Raw genomic sequence first — 16,673 nt, forward strand, 5'->3', positions numbered from 1 at the left:
AAAGGCAGGGATCCACAATCTACTTCCGTTGCCTTTGGGATCAACTGTTAGATCGCGATCCACCTGTTGGGCACCCCTGCTCTAGCCTATACACATAAACATAAATAATACATAATAACATTTTAATGTACAGTGCTGTATAATATGTTGGTGTTATATAAATCCTGTTTAAAATATAAAAATGAATAAAAATAATAATAACATACCTTACAACTTTAGAAAATGACACAGACGCCCTCATGAAGAGAATGTCACGTGCTACATCAAAAAAAAAATGGTGGTGAGGGGTAAAACAGACCTTCCAGTGAACAAAGGTTTCCAAAAAAAAAATGCACAAAAAAAGAGATATAAAAAACACAACCATTAAAAATACTCACTGGACTGAAAAAAACAGGCTTGAAAAAGGGGTCAATCCCCAAAACATGTCATCTAGTATCCTGCACCATGCACCTGGAGACCGACCCAAGGGTAGAAGACCCCTTGGAGAGCCACCACTGAGAGGGGGACAAGGGGTACTTCTGCACAGGGTCATAATTACAAGAAATCTCAAGAGCCCCACTTTTGTGACAGGACACTTCTCAGCAGTGCAGGAACATACGGGACCCCAACTTTCCCATAGTGCTGCAAGAACACTCCTCGGAGTCACCCTTGCCCAGGTTATTTCTCCAGAAGTCCCAGAGTGAGCGAAGACTTGTTCATTATTTTCTTCTAACATGTTTATGTGTACAAGGTGTGGTTGGTAGCCATATTTATTTTAGCAGAAGGCCCACCAAGAAGGAGGTCTGAACTTAATCACAATTTTCACTGCACCACGTATACCATGTACACCATGTACCCACAAAATACTCCAGGATGCTCTAGTGATTCTCAGAAGACAAAATGCCCTGGTATTATTAGGAAGATAAAAAGCCCAGGTGTCACTGAGGGGGGCAAAATGCCCTGGCATTAGTTGGAGGACAAAATGCCCCAACATTAGTGCGAGGTAATATATCCTAGTAAATATCCCCCCCCCCACATATTTAGTGTCAGTGGAATTAAAATAAAATATCAGCATTCGTGTCAGTGGTGTTTAAGAATCCCCCCCCCTCAACATTGGTGTCAGTGGGATTAAATAAACACCCCCCAATCCCTCCACCCCTAGTATTGGTGACATGGTAAAATAGTTTTAGCTGGGGTTCCTCAAATTAAAAAAATAAAAAATAAAACTAGGCAGCTAGAACTTAGTAATGGTAATGAAATCATCAACAGAATTCCCTTCTCTCATGTCAAAGTTTTTTTTAAAAGAGATGTATACCGAATAGAGGTCTAGTTATCAATTTTTTCTCCCAAGATTCACACAGCTTTCACCAAAGTTTCACAAATGGTTTTTACTAAATCTTCAGTGAAAATGTGTGATAGTCTTATGAATCTTTGGTGAAAACATTTTTAAACAAACCATTTAGTTTGCCAAAGCTCTGTGTTTTATAAAGAATTGCCTCTTTCAAAATACATTGTTCACCTTCTTCTTATTGGTACATCTCAGTGCAATTGATCTAATGCAGCTGATTCATGTCCACATTCACTCTAGTTATGCCTGCATGGCATAGCTTGGCTTTTTGGTTCATTTCATTCTCCTCTCCTAGACTAAAACAGCTTACTCTGATTTCACTGCACACTGTGAGCTTCTCACAAGGTGCATTAAAAGCTACAGCAATGCATGTAGAGCTCGCTTCATTTCCTGGCTGGAGGACACCCATCTTCATCTAACCCCTCCCCAACCCTCTCTAACATATAGTGGATACTTAAAGGGAGGTCTGTGTACATCTAGATCCTGTCCAGGTATTTCCAATACTCCCTCCAGACTAATGGTCAATCTTAAGGCATTTTGAAAGCAGCCAGTCCCCTGGCATTGTTTCCTTGCTTTGGAACAAATGCAGGTCATCAAAATCCCATTGACTGTAATTGAGCTGATCTGTGCATTTTGGAGGCAAAGAGGTGCATATGAACTGCAACTTTTTCTTATCAAACCCAATTTGCTCTTCAAATGCACCTCATTTGCGAACGAAGCCCTAGGTGCTCATAGGTACTTTCACATAAGAAGGTGACTGATTTCTTGCCATATATCATTCCTCCCGCAAATAAATAATTTTTTACATGGGCTGACCATTTAACTTATCTCGAGCAGAGTCAAAGTATGGAAACCTTTTTGTACAAGACATCTATAGTTGTATCCGTTGCTTCCTGCGCTTGTCGTACATCAGAGCTCCATCTGCTGGTTAATTGGAAATCTTAGATATGAGAATCTGATGGTAAAGAAAAACTTTCCAAATTTGTTTATTGCTGTGAATTACAATGTATTGTAGGTATCCCGCAGTTTGCAATTGGTCTTTTGGCACCTGTTGTACTTTTGTGTTGGGGGTGCCATTCCAAAGTGCCAGATGAAAGCGAAACTAAACCCCTACATTCAAAAATGCAAGTCCTTTAGCCCCTTCTGCAATAAACTACCATGTCTGATCAAAAATTTTTTTTGCATTCACCTGTCCTTGCTCTGGCACCGATACCCCCATCTTTATCTGGTTCTTTGGTCTTTAGCAATCTTGACTGGCCGGACCAGGATACCATTACTCCAGTGCATGTGTGCGTGCAGGGGTTCTTCCAGTTCCTGTTGCCCTGTGGTCACCCAGAACTTTAAAATAAGACAGCAATCAGGCAGGTAAGTAAGTTTAATTCCAGAAGCACCTACTGCAATAATGAACCCTTCCCCCAATCTCTAATGCACAACTACTATTCAATTTCAATTTTAAATCCATTGCATTGCCTCGCACATCACCAAACCACACAGGTCTGAGTAGGATCTAAAATTGGGGACTTTGGCATAGCTGTAACAAAACATGTTTGGATTTTTAGCTGAGTATTAGTAACTAATATTACTACCAATTATGTGTGAATCGGATTGGCAAACCTATGCCCATAATTTCCTCAAGAAATAGGATGATCTGCTATTATTAACCTGCATTATGCAGAATGGGAAGGAAACCTTGAACAGCAGTCATACTTAGTTTCGGAGTACAGGTATTCTTCTTAATGGACCTGCACTGATGGCATAGTGCAAGGCTTGGTAGATACATTGTGTTGTTGTAAATATGCCTTGTTTTACTCTATGTATCATGGAGTGGGGGCCATCTTGATAGAGAAGCAGAACTTTGATTGCACATGTCAGAACTGCCCGTCTGTATGACAATAATTACCAAAAACCTGGAAAAGTAGAGGAAGCATTAAATAATGAGGCAGAAGCTGGGAGATCCTTCCATTGCAGGTCCTTAGGTACATAGTCCTCTCCAGCAAGAACAGTGAGCAGTAAAGTGGTGACAACACCAAATCTCACTCCAAATCTCTTAAAACTAGTGGAGGCAACGGTGCCATACAACTCAGCAAGGCTCAAGGCACAGATCTGCCTAGGCACCAGAAGTGCTTTGCTATTATCAGGAAGAGTGAAGGCCCAATTTAGAATTTACAGGGTGCTGGATAGGCACATTTACCATTTCTAGATGTCCTCTTCAACACAGCAAACCTTAGATTTTTAGTTTACGGTCCACCTAAAAAGCTCACAAGAAATTATTTGAATTTGGAGATGTCTTTAGATGTACATAGTATGTACCTAAATACTATAAGGTGCCTGCTCCTAACTTGTCTCAATATACTTGGTCAGCCAGCTAAGTCTCATAAAAGTCCTGGGCAGGTCTTAACTTCTTGAGAACATCATGAGAACCCAACCTGCACAGGTGTAAAATAAATGTAAACCTTGGAACCAAAAATGTAATATATTAAAGCTTACATGTCCTTAGGTGTAGTGTTTTTTTTTCTTCGGACAAGTACACCTTCTGCGAGTACAGAAACATACCTAGTAATCGTGGCAGAAATCCATTATCCTCATCACTTCCTGCAGAAATAAAATATCAATGTTATCAGATATCCAAGTCAAACTCTGTAAACTACACAACTTTGTTCTTATGTAATGGAGATGATGAGAAGGTAGGTTTTTGAAGTCCAAATTGGAGAGTAGGCTAAAGTGACAACAATTCTCCTTTATAGATATGATGTGTGAGTAAGGTCACTGCAGGACAGAAAGCATGCTATTAGCAGGATCACCAGGTCAAAAACAAATTAAAGACTGGCCAAATATTTATCCCGATCTCCACACAAACTGCATTTTTTTAATAGGATACATACTTACCTAATTCTACCATCTTGTTCTCCTGCTGAAATGTTTGCAGGGACTGTTTATCTGGTGCTGCAGATGTTCCAAAACCACCCCTGCAATGATGTCAATGTTGTAGTTTCCTATTCTGGATCCCAAGAGGAACCACCTGCAAGACAACCAATAGAAAGTGTTCATATCACCCAGGCAGTGACACCCAAGGAAGAACCCTTGGAATTGAAGTGTCACATGTCCTTAGCATTCAGTAAGAAAGCAATTAGGTAAGTGGTTAGCACTGTGTCCTTTGCAGCTCTAGGTCCCAGGTTTGAATCCCAGCCTGGACATTATCTGCAAGGAGTTTGCAGGTTCCCCTCGAGTTTGCGTGAGATTCCTCGGGTACTCCTGTTTCCTCCCACACATGCACATTTCCTCCAAAAACATGCAGTTAATTGGCTTCCCCCAAAATTGCACTTAGACTGTAATAAAAGACAAATGAGTATGATAGGGACATTAAATTGTGAGCTCCTTTGAGGGACAGATAATCACATGACTATGGACTTTGTACAGTGCTACATAATGTTGACTATATATAAATACTGTGTAATATTTAGAATTTCACTTTGCTGCTAGAGGGGTGGTCACCGGCAAACATGCAATAAAGCCCCCAAGAAATCATCCATTGGAACTTAGGAACCCTAAGTTGCATATGATTGACCTGGGAGTTTGTTTTCTTTTAATAGAGGTTATGAGTCAATATGCCAGGTTACAAGTACAGAGTCTGCATCAGATATCATCTACTAAAAAAAAACCTGGGTGTGTTATCTCAGATCGTGTAAAGATTGAGTTCCACAGCTATAAAGGACACCACGTATAAAGGCAATCTAATAAACACTATCACATTGTAGATAAGCAGTAAACTATATATCATAGTGACCACGTGGGCTAAGTTTATGAACATAGACCATTAGGCAATAAAGTTTGTTGAATCTGCGTTCCACACCTCCGTATAGCTGGCGCCAACACACCGGAAGCCGGAAGTAGAAGGGTGTGAGTAGTCAGTGTGTGATAGAGTCCAGTGTGAAGTGACAGATTTGGAAGATTGGCGCAGCAGGTGATGACGGCTTTTTAACTTTCACGTTATTTGTCCCAGTCAGTTTTCACTTTGTTCACGCTTTAATGTGAGAGGTCGGGCTTCTTGTAGTACAGAACTACAAGTCCCAGCATGCTTTGACAGCTAGTTGGACATTGTGTGACTTGTGCTTCTGTAACAGCTGGAGAATTACAGGTGGCTCAAAGTAAACTTGTTGGTGGGGTTGTCAGACATGCTAAAGAATTACCTTATGAATATACTAAGGACTAACTACACTTATACTTACCTGTGCGTTGACTCATTGGGTAAAACATCACCCAGCACTGATCAGAGGGTGTGAAATACCAGAACCCCCCTGTAATTGCAGTGGTTCCTTCCAAGGACCCCCTGCTTCATAATTGTGTCCTGCAGTGACTAGGGGTTGGCGGGAAAAACCACATCTCCCTAGCGGGGGGAACCTGGTATTTGACCAAACCAAGAAGTCAAATTTGATCTTTGCTGGTTTCCTCGTGACAGAAATGAGCTGACACACAGGTATAAAGAAGGCTTTTTCTTCACAGTTCAGCACTTTTGTAATTTTGTTGACAGGTTCACTTTAATAAGTACCTATGCAGTATTTACTAAACTTTTGCTCTCATTTAGCTAATGAGATCTTAGGAAAGTCTTGTTAAAATGAAGAGGTTGCTGCGTGTTGTTTACACTAGGTTATGGTCTTCCCAATGTGGTAGCATAGATTGGTTTAGCAGGGTCATGTGAGTGAGTGTTATGGGTCACATGCTCATTTATACTTGGCAGTACTGGGTATGTCATCTCCCAGTGATAATTTGGGGAGGAGATGGTGATAGATGGTGGGAGGGTGACAAATGAACTATAGGACACCTGTGGGTAAAAGGGTCATATTGATAAATCTGGCCATCCCCATAATCATTGGGTTGCTTACCACCATGTAAGTCTATGGCTGATGATCACCACTTGGTAATTGCTAAATCCTTGTACTAGAAAAAACAGTTTTTTAGGGGCCCTTAGGATGTTCAGGAGCCCTCAAGCCATGCCTCTGCTGTGCTTTTACCACTGCAACTCATTTACATGATGTCATATTTTTGATTATTCTTATGACTGCATTTATGTGACATTTATCTCCATCAAATTTCAACTGCTGGAACAAGTATCAATCACTTGACAGTAGATTCTTGACTCAACACACGCCCACATGACATATGGGAAAAGGAATGTGCTAAAAATTACAGTACCCCATTCCTTTTTGTTTGCTATAATATTTGCATTTAGGTGTCTGTAACCTAAAGAAAAAAAAGAAGCCACACCTGTGCCGATCAGCCCTAAAATGCTAATACTCCTCACCTACTCCCTTTTTGTTTTCTAGGATAAGCATACATGCATAAGCATAAACAGCCTCACCTAGCCGCCAAGCTGTTCCTGAAATTCTGATCTGAAGCTTATACATCAGTGTAATGTGCAGGTAGCCTTAGACTCATATGGTTGTGTCCAGCAATTCCCATGTGTGCTGAGGACAGAGGCTATGCTAGCCCTTGGTTAAAGATGAAGCCACTCGGTGTCAGTCTTCAGGTCCCGTATTCTCCCCAGAATTATTTTTAAGCTGGGTGGAAAGAAGCTGTATGCAAGTTGCAGCCCGTGTGTTGTCACCCAACTTTCATTCACTAACCACCCTAAAACAGCCGGGTGATTACTGAAAAGTGTCGGGCGGTGCAAGGGGCTGGGAAGAACTCTGGGGTGTGAAATCATCTTATATACAGAGGAGGAACAACCGTGGCTCATGACTTCTACTAATAATATTACTATACAGTATTTATATAGCGCTGACATGTTACACAGCGCTGTACAAAGTCCATAGTCATGTCACTAACTGTCCCTCAAAGGAGCTCACAATTTAATGTCCCTACCATAGTCATATGTCATTATCACAGTCTAAGGTCAGTTTTAGGGGGAAGCCAATTAACCTAACTGGCATGTTTTTGGAATATGGGAGGAAACCCACACAAACACGGGGAGAACTTGCAAACTCTATGCAGATAGTGTCCTGGCTGAGATTCAAACCTGGGACCTAGCGCTGCAAAGGCAAGAGTGCTAACCACTGAGCCACCGTGCTGCCCATATAGACTTGTAAACCTTTTTTTATTTTTAGTTTCTCAATCAAAGTTCCATGAAATGCTAGGGTTCCTCTAAAGCTTGCTAGGGGTTCAATGAGGGCAATGAGCAATTTGCACCTTTTTCTTAGTTAAACTTTAAAGACCTCTAAATTATTCTTATATGTGATACTAAAAGGCAGCCACGAGGGGGGCGCTTCATTTTTGCAGCTCCAATGTAAGTTGTCCAACCAGTGTTCCTCCAGAGGTTGTTAGGGGTTTCTTGAGCAATGAGCAATTTCTACCTCTCGGGTCAGTTTAAGTGACACCAATAATCTTTTTGGCTATTTGTATGGGTGACATTCTTCCCACTGGTCAGCAATGTAAGAGAAATTCATCCCATTGACCACCACACTAATATACTGTGAGCTGTGGATATAGAAATTATAGAAGGAGTTCCTTGAAGCTCAAACTGCTTAAGGATTTTCTAGCAAGCTCTTGAGGAACCCTAATTGAGAAACATTGCCATACAGCTTGCGTCTCTATTACCACCAGAACAGTCATGGTTAAGAAAACGATTCCACTTCTGAACCCAAAGCTTAAAATGTATGTTAGGGAAAGACAAAAAAATATGTAGTACTTCTCTTCAACACATGTGCATATTCCCATGTTTTATCACTTGAAATACCCTGTGCAGAAAAATAACGATTGGTGTGCCAAAAATGCAATCAGTCTCGTGTTATGGGCAGACAATCTACAGAGTGATGTCAGCCTTGCCCAGATGTATTTTGCTCAATTACTGAAGCCCTCCCTGTCTCCTCATCTTCACAACATGGGGACTTATTGATCTGTAGCCCCAAGGTATGTAATGGGGAGACAAATTGGACTCGTACAGTGGCACAAGAAGTGTGCATAAGATGGCTTAATTTTTTTTCCTATTGAACTGATATAACTAAGCGCTTTAAATGATATTTTGGGGAACAAATTGTAAAAGAAGCTCAATGTTAGGGTTTCCTTATACACACAACATGTTGACAGTCTTACTGTTTTGAATTCTTTTTTTCTTCCGTACCACTCATACTCCCCCTATTCTCACTTTGTTGGTCCAGGAGGTCCATGTGGGAACCTGTATAGTGTTGACAATGTCAAATCCTAATTGCAGGACTGGGATTGAGCCTGGGGATTGGCTAATCAGTCCTGAGAATACCGGGAACAGGTCCCTTGCTACCCCATTCTTATTATTAATAATAATAATAACAAACAGTATTTATACAGCACCAACATTTTACGCAGCGTTGTACAATAAATAGGGGTTGGAAATGACAGACAGTGACACAGGTGGAGGCAAGGACCCTGCCCCAAAGAGCTTACAATCTTAGAAGTAGGGGAAGTAATCCCCATGCCATATTGCACCATGTGTTTGCTTTGGAGGAGCGTAGGAATGGTGACGACTATACGTGGGTGGTGGCTGGAAAGAGACTCTTGTTCTGAATAGAAGTGGCTGGATTTTTTACTTTCTATCACTTCCTGTACAGGATGTGAATAAAGAAGCTCACCAAACTAAAATTCCTTTTGTTGTCACCAGAACACATGTCCCTATTGGAGGATTTCCCCTTACCACCTCAGTATTTTGGTGCCCTCTGGATTGCGACCCAATGGCCGGGTGGTCACTGAAAAGTGCTGGGTGGTTGGCCTGGCTAAAAGGGACTAGATAGGACACTGCACCTGCCCCTATTTTTGATTTCCAACCATATTCAACCCTAATAACACCACATCACAAGGCTGATCTCCTCAGTGGTTGCACAGATGGCATTAAAACCTGACAAGTTTTACTTCTTCCCCCCTGATTGCAAAGCTTACAAAAAGATTTCTGGTGACACACAATAGTAGAATTGAGAAATGCTGCCTGAGGCTAGACAATAGTGTGTACGCGGTGACACAGAGCAGGAATGTTATTTGCAAGACAAATAGACCGGGTCATATATGTCACCGTCCTCTGTTCCAACATCTTTGCATATTAGTACCATAGAATACCAAAGTCTGTATCAGTTGTATTTATCAGCAGAGTAGCTTTTGATCATATGTTTCATCTTTGATTATCTTTTGCAGGTTCTAATCAGAGGAAAATGAGTCTCCAGTGGACAGCGGTAGCAACCTTCCTCTATGCAGAGGTCTTCATTGTCCTCCTTCTCTGCATTCCATTCATATCACCTACAAGGTACACAAATACCTGTATTTCCATGCCTTTGTTGTTTTCAGGATCTGTCAGGAGTTGAACATAAGCAAATAGTTAAATATATAAATAAAAAAATCTGCCAGGGTAGACTGGTAAATGACGTGAGAGGACCGATGTCCACATGCTGGATTCTCGCCCGAGACAAGCTTGACCGGTCATCTCGGACAACAATCATCTGCTCTGTGTATGTACCTTTAGCCGGTGACTGGACAGTAAAAGGAGAAGCTGTATACTAATAAGGATGGGATCTGTTTTCCCTTGGTATCAGCAAGTTTTTTGTTGGCATATTTGCATGCAACACACATGATTGGGATTTGTTGCTCCCAAATGCGGCTGTACAGAAGATTGTAAAATGTTGATCCAAATTCAAAATTGGGTACTTAAAGCAGAACTAAACTGAAAACAAAAGAAAATACACTAACCTTTAATTCAGCAGGTCTCTGGATGACACTAGTCCTTCCTGTGATTTGGGCGCGTTGTCCTGGAATTGCTATTCATCCCGGCACTGAAGAAGCGCTGGGCGCCGCCATCTTCAGTCTTCTTTTTGTCTTGGCACATCAACCGATCTTGCACTGCACAGGTGTGCAGTGAGATCGGCATTTCTTCCCCTTCAAAAAAATGCCCCTTCTGCACATGTCCTAGATTAGGGCATTCGCAGAAGGAGCACCCAGAGCCTCCTGGGATGCGTGACGTAGGTATTTCGGGAGGCTTTGCTCTCCCATTTAGTCTTGTTCTTCTCAGTGATCAAGACTGAAAGGGAAGGTGCATCATATGTACATCCCATCTACCCTGATACCGTCCTTCTATGACCTTCAAATCTTGGTGAAATCATTCACCTTGCTCATCACTGACTGCACCAAGGTTTTCCGGGAAGTTAGAAAAATGGCTATGCAGAAAATGCACCTTGATGCTCATATTGCAACCAAGCATTTTGTAGCTCTCCAAAAGTTTCTGGACAATTTCTGTGTAAATATTTGCTTGTGTGTTTCCAAGAAAGTCCTTGATAATGGCTTTGAATGATAACCAAGCACTCTTTTCGACTTCTGACTAGTGTTGGTTGAATATCTCGCTATTCGATCGAATAGGCTGGTATTGTTTGGCGATTGAATGTCGAATTTGAATCCCATTAAAGTCGATAACAGGAAAATTTGGGTTGTTATTCAGGTCGGTGGAGAGCTTCTACACCCTACAAATACATCTAAAAAGACATGTCAAGACTCTCACAGCTCTGCATAACCTTGTACAAGGCAAGAAAAAAATCAGGAAGGATTTTTTATGTTGCTTGCAAGGCCATTATATGGGGTGGTCAGGGCAACATGCAGTTAGGTTAATTGGCTTCCCCCCCAAAACTGACCTTAGACTGTAATAACCTCCCCAGCAGTAAGCCAGAGTGTGACTCTGGTTAAAAAAAAAAAAAAAAAATACATGTTCTGGAAAGCCTAATGGGTATAGGGAAGATAAACAATAATTTCAGCGTGTTGCATTTAAAAAAATAATTACTATTTTTCCTTTACATATAAGGGTTGTCTACCCTTTTGTGTACCCTTAAAGTGAAAATGTTGCGTTTAGGTACGCTTTAATTATTTATGTAATGATGTATTAAAAAAATAAAAAAGCTGAATTAAAGCAGAACTAAAGTTGCACTATGAAATTTTGGGATCAGGCGGGGCTTTATTGCAGAAGTGCAGCGTGCATCAGTGACATGATCGCTGATCGCCATGTTGTTGAGAATCGCTGCTTGCGGAGAAGGATATACCCAAGAAGAAATATAGGACAGTCATATTGCTGTACACTATACAGGTCTTCAGTCATAAGTGTGAGTAGTCAATATTATTGCACAGTTTTTTTTAGCTGCCATATAATTTGCAACACTTTACAGAGTCCATAGTCATGTCATTAGCTGTCCCTCAAAGGAGCTCACAATCTAATGTCCCTACCGCTGTCATTTGTCATTATTAAAGTCGAAGGTCAGTTTCGGGGGGTAGCCAATTAACCTAACTGCATGTTTTTAGAATGTGGGAGGAAACCCAGGCAAACACGGGGAGAACCTGTAAACCCCATGCAGATAGTGTCCTGGCTGAGATTCAAACCTGGGACCCAGCACTGCAAAGGCCAGAGTGCTAACCACTGAGCCACCATGCTGCCCTGTCGTTAAGTGAGGAATACCTGTACAGCAGGCAAAATTTGAAGGTAAATCTTGCAGCAAAAGCTGTTTTTTTTTTATTTTATCCAAAAAAAGGCTATTCCAAAGTAAAAGAAAAAACTTGGAGTTCTACTATAATTGTACTTTAGGCTATGTACACACGTCATATGGTTCTCATCCGTGTACAACGCTCGTCATCCATCCTGGCAGATCCATGGACGAGGAACGATTGTAATGAAAGTGCCGCTCCATCGTTTTTCCTCTCCATAGAGCAGAATGGTAAATGTCCTTGGCATATGGTCATGCTATCTCGGCAGAAACAGATGATCAGTGTTTGTATTGACTAATTCTTTTTAAGCACAGAAACAGGACAAAAGGCCTATATCTTTGGATAAGCGACTGGTTGAGGGGGGAAGTTTGATCATGGGGAATGTTTCTTAGGTGATTGGTTTTCTTAAATGTTTAAAACCCATTAACTAAAGTTCCACTTTTAAAATGTGTGATCAGGCAGACCCCATTTTTTTTGCAGAAAAGGAGTTGTCCTTCTGCTATAAGCATATTTACCTGCCTGATTGCTGTCCCCTCTGTCAAAGTTTGCTTAGCTGTGCATGCCCAGTTCAACATTGTGCTGAAGTAGATGGGGTGGCCAGTAACAGAACCGGGACTGGTGAATATACACAAGGTTTAGTTCTGCTTTACAAGACCCCTACCTATTTTTATCAAATCCTCTCCTCCTCCTGTGTCATTGTCTGTATCTGTCTGTCATTTACAACTTCTGTTTATTGTACAGCGCTGCATGTTATGTTGGCGTTATATAAATACTGTTTTATATTGATAATATATTGATAAGCCTTTGATGACTTATCTGCATATAGATAAGGCTACGTACACAGTTTATTAATTGTTGTTAGAAAAGGAAAGACTAACGACAGATCACTGATTATTCACAATTATTTTGAATGATCGTACAGTGCACGATTCTGTACATGCTGTAACGATACAATTGTTCAAATATTATACACAATAATGTGCACACACTAGATACAATCGTTTGAATGATGTAGGAAGTGACATGTACCTGAGAAAGTGTACCGCAGAACTATCCACGATCACTAAACGACCGTACACACAAAAGATAGCGAACGATCGTCACCCAAACAGATCCACCAGGACAGTTGTTAGTTTCCAGCAAAATTCATCATTCATCGGCGTTGTTGTGCACTTTTTTTGTTGATTATCGAACGATCGGTCGTTAAAAGCTCGTTTACAACAACGATTATTGCATGTGTGTACGTAGCTTAAGTTACAGCTTGTAAAACACTTCTTATTTTAGTCACTAGAAAAGATTTGTGGTTGCTTCCAGTAACCGCTGTTGGCTTCTATGAATAGGGAAGAGGGGAGGATGAGCAGTCGTCTCACTGCATCCTTCCCAGCAGTAAACAATCAAAGTTATTTAGCAATTTGGTTTGGCAGATTGCTGAAATACAACAGGGGAAAGCTGCAATAATTCTAGATTCTCATCTGAAATGTAAATGAAAAAATTATAACCTTGGGCAACAAATATCAAATGTCTGTTAGAGGCTGAGGGGGAGCTATGTATTATCAATCCAGAATTTTATATATATATATATATATATATATATATATATATATATATATATATATATATATAAAACTTTAAACTGGTGTCTGGTAGGAATGAAGCTTTTAGTACAAGTACTAGAATATTACCACACAATACTGCATTGGGCTTACTAGGAAATCTTTAGAGCTCTTGCCTCATTTTGGAACAAATTTAATTTGCGTTGCACAGTTTCATGCCACCCCTTGACCTACAACATTTCTTTTAAATACCATTCATGCCACCACCAGTATTCTTTGTAAGTAAAAGGTATCCTAACCCCGGATTGTATCTTAACCTTTAGGGCCCTCCATGTGACGGTTGTGCAAGCAGCAGCTCATTTCCTCATTCTGAGTTGCTGCGTGTTGGGTCTGGCTGAGGTCTTTATTAATCAGAAGCAGGAGAAGCTTCCTAAGTAGTATAATGTGATTATGAAATTTAATCAGTCAAGTGGAACTGTATTAACATTGCATTTTGAAATTCATACTGTTTTCATACAGATAAGGCAAAGATACATTTAGACTTCAACTTGTCCTTGCATGGGAATTAAAATTAAATGGACTTGTAGACTGAAAAGATTTTTTTTTTTTACGTCACACGGTAGTTGTGCAAATGTTTCTTTAAAAGGAACTAAAATTCCATTTTAGAATACACAATCAGGCTGGTAATTATTGCAGAATGGTGATGTTCCTTCTGCAATAACCTCTCCTACCTGCCTGATTGCTCTGGATATCTGGCAAAAATCTGAGCTGTGCATATTGCCAAGATACCCGACATTGCCACATGTTTCGGTAATGAATTACCTAGGTCATCCTGACCTGGCCAATCAGGCTGGCTGAAGATTGTGTGCTACTTCCCCCTCTTATTATTATTACACAGTTTTAATATAGCACCAACATATTATGCTGCATTGTACAAAGTTCATAGTAATGTCGCTAGCTGTCCCTCAGGGGGGCTCACAATCATAATGTCCCTAGTATAGAAGAAGAATGTCACCCTTATAGATAGCCAAAGAGATCATTGGTGTCACTTAAACTGACCTGAGAGGCACAAACTGCTCAGTGCTCAAGGGACCCCCAGCAGGCTCTGGAGTAACCATGGATTGACTTCTAATCCAGGGCCAAAAAGAATATTCGTGTCAACTGCCCTGGGTGGCACAAATTATTATTATTATTATTACACAGTATTAACTGCATGCTTTTGTAATGTGGGAGGAAACTAGAGCACCCGGAAGTAAACTCTCAGAGGGAGAACATCCAAACTTCATACAGATAGAGTCCTGGTCGAGATTCAAACCTGGGACCTAGCACTGCAAAGGCCAGGGTGCTAACCACTGAGCCACTATCCTGCCTTAGATTGTAAGCTCTTCTGGTCAGGGTCCTCTCCTCCTCCTGTGTCACTTTCTGTATCTTTCTGGTTTTTGCGACCCCCTATTTGTTGTACAGTTCTGCCTAATATGTTGGTGCTATATAACTCCTGTTTAATAGTAATAAATGCAAGGAGAAAGTGAAGAAAGATGAACATGGTGGCGCCCTTCAAGGAAACGGGGACAGGGGAGTATCCCAGGGTTTAGTTCTGCTTTAAATCCATGCTTTCAATAAAACATACATTTGTATTCATTTTACTGCACACAATTGCGGTACAATCTCAAAGAGTATTTTTGCAGATTATAAACTAGTTGCAAAGGCAGTTTGTCTGTTTTGCCAATATAGTTTTACTTATTAAAAAAGTTAACTTTTGTGCAGACTATTGCTAATGTACAACTTTTGCTTAAGGAAGATTCTGTTTCTTTGTTGATCGGTTCAAATGCATCACCACAAACTAAAAGGTACATGCAACATTTACCTTTGCCAACCAAGCACCGCACCATACAGCATGTGTGTTGTGATGCGTTTTTGTTTGGGTGCTCTGGCCACTGCTGTAGAATGTGTTGTGCCACTCGATGTACTTGGCCATATGTGTTTTACCGGCATGCTGTACAAAAAGACTCTGTGTGGAAGCAGCAGTCTCTCTGCGGTAGACTGGTATTTCTACTTAGGATGTGGCTGCTTTTTAAAGGAAATGAACTGTACAACAATGCACACTTGTTCAATGCACCTGGAATGTACTTAGCTCATTTAGACAAAAAAGTTTCTTTTTTTTTAGTACTTTATTCCCCATTTTATTGCAGAACAAGCATATGGGCCATTTGTGTGTGTGTGTAACAATTCTTTATTCTTTTCAGGTGGCAGAAAATCTTCAAGTCTCGCTTGGTGCAGCTAATAGTGGCCTATGGGAACACCTTTTTTGTGGTGCTGATAGTGATCCTGTTATTGTTACTGCTAGGTAAGTACTGTGCTGTCAGTGTGTGGTAACCAGTATTCTCCCCCCAAGCAATTTTAAGCTGGGTGGGAAGAAGCTATAGGTGGGTGGCAGCCTCTGTATTGTGACCCCACTTTTCAGTAACCACCCAAAAACAGCCTGTGTGTCTAAAGGGGGGTGAGGGGAACACTAATATCTGATAGATTTTCTGAAAACACTGTATTCTTTCTTTACCAAAGGGAGGAAGTACTTGCAGAAGATTCTTTGAAATATGAAAACTTGAAATTGCCTGAACCAAACCAGACCTATACTAAAAGTTTTACCTTACATAAAATTGTAGACAACCCTTTTTTGTAAGGTAAACATTATCTTCTTTTTTTTTTTGGGGGGGGGGGAGGGTTTAAAACCCTAAAGCCCCTGCCCTTCTGTCTTTATTGTGGGGACGATAAAGACAGAATGGGAGCGCAGAGCCTCCTGGGATTCCTACATCATGCATCCCAGGAGACTTCTGGCTGCTCTTTGCATATTCTCAATCTTCGGCATGTGCAGAATGAGCTTTTTCTTCAATAAAGAAAAATAAATTCTGATCTCACGCATGTGCAGTGAGATCAGCATTTTTTCCCTCCATCTACGGCAGGCCAGAAATTGCGCCAGCAAAGTGTGTGATCAGGTGGTGTAGGGGAAAGAAGATGGCATCCCCCTGGGTTTCTTCAGCACAGGAACAAAGCACGATTTCAGGACAACGCGGGACCCGATACTGGAAACTTCCAGAGAGATCGATGGACCTTCAAAAGTAAAAGTGAGTGAGGTTTTTTTTTTAGTTCTATCACCAACATTTTTACTTATAAAAGGGTAGATAATTTTTACCTTATAAAAAGGATTATTTTTTTTTTGTATTTCACAGAAGAAAGATCATTTTTTATTTATCTATTGTCTGCATTGCTGGTCTATCAAGGTGCATTGGGATGCTGTTTAGAGTGATGGGCACCATAGCACACCAACC

General features: G+C 40.8%; 1 protein-coding gene across 1 annotated transcript in view; it reads left to right on the forward strand.

The window, feature by feature from the left end:
* The first annotated feature begins 5,187 nt into the window (after positions 1–5,187).
* The window catches only part of BCAP31 (B cell receptor associated protein 31), a 47,815-nt gene continuing 36,329 nt past the window's right edge, over positions 5,188–16,673 (forward strand). The window contains exons 1-3 of the mRNA XM_072429559.1: positions 5,188–5,288; positions 9,479–9,587; positions 15,594–15,694. Coding sequence (XP_072285660.1) covers positions 9,496–9,587; positions 15,594–15,694 — 193 coding nt within the window. The 5' untranslated portion in view covers positions 5,188–5,288; positions 9,479–9,495. The remainder of the gene's footprint in view (positions 5,289–9,478; positions 9,588–15,593; positions 15,695–16,673) is intronic.

Source organism: Pyxicephalus adspersus, chromosome Z (genome assembly GCF_032062135.1).
Source record: "Pyxicephalus adspersus chromosome Z, UCB_Pads_2.0, whole genome shotgun sequence".
NCBI classification, from domain to species: Eukaryota; Metazoa; Chordata; class Amphibia; order Anura; family Pyxicephalidae; genus Pyxicephalus; species Pyxicephalus adspersus.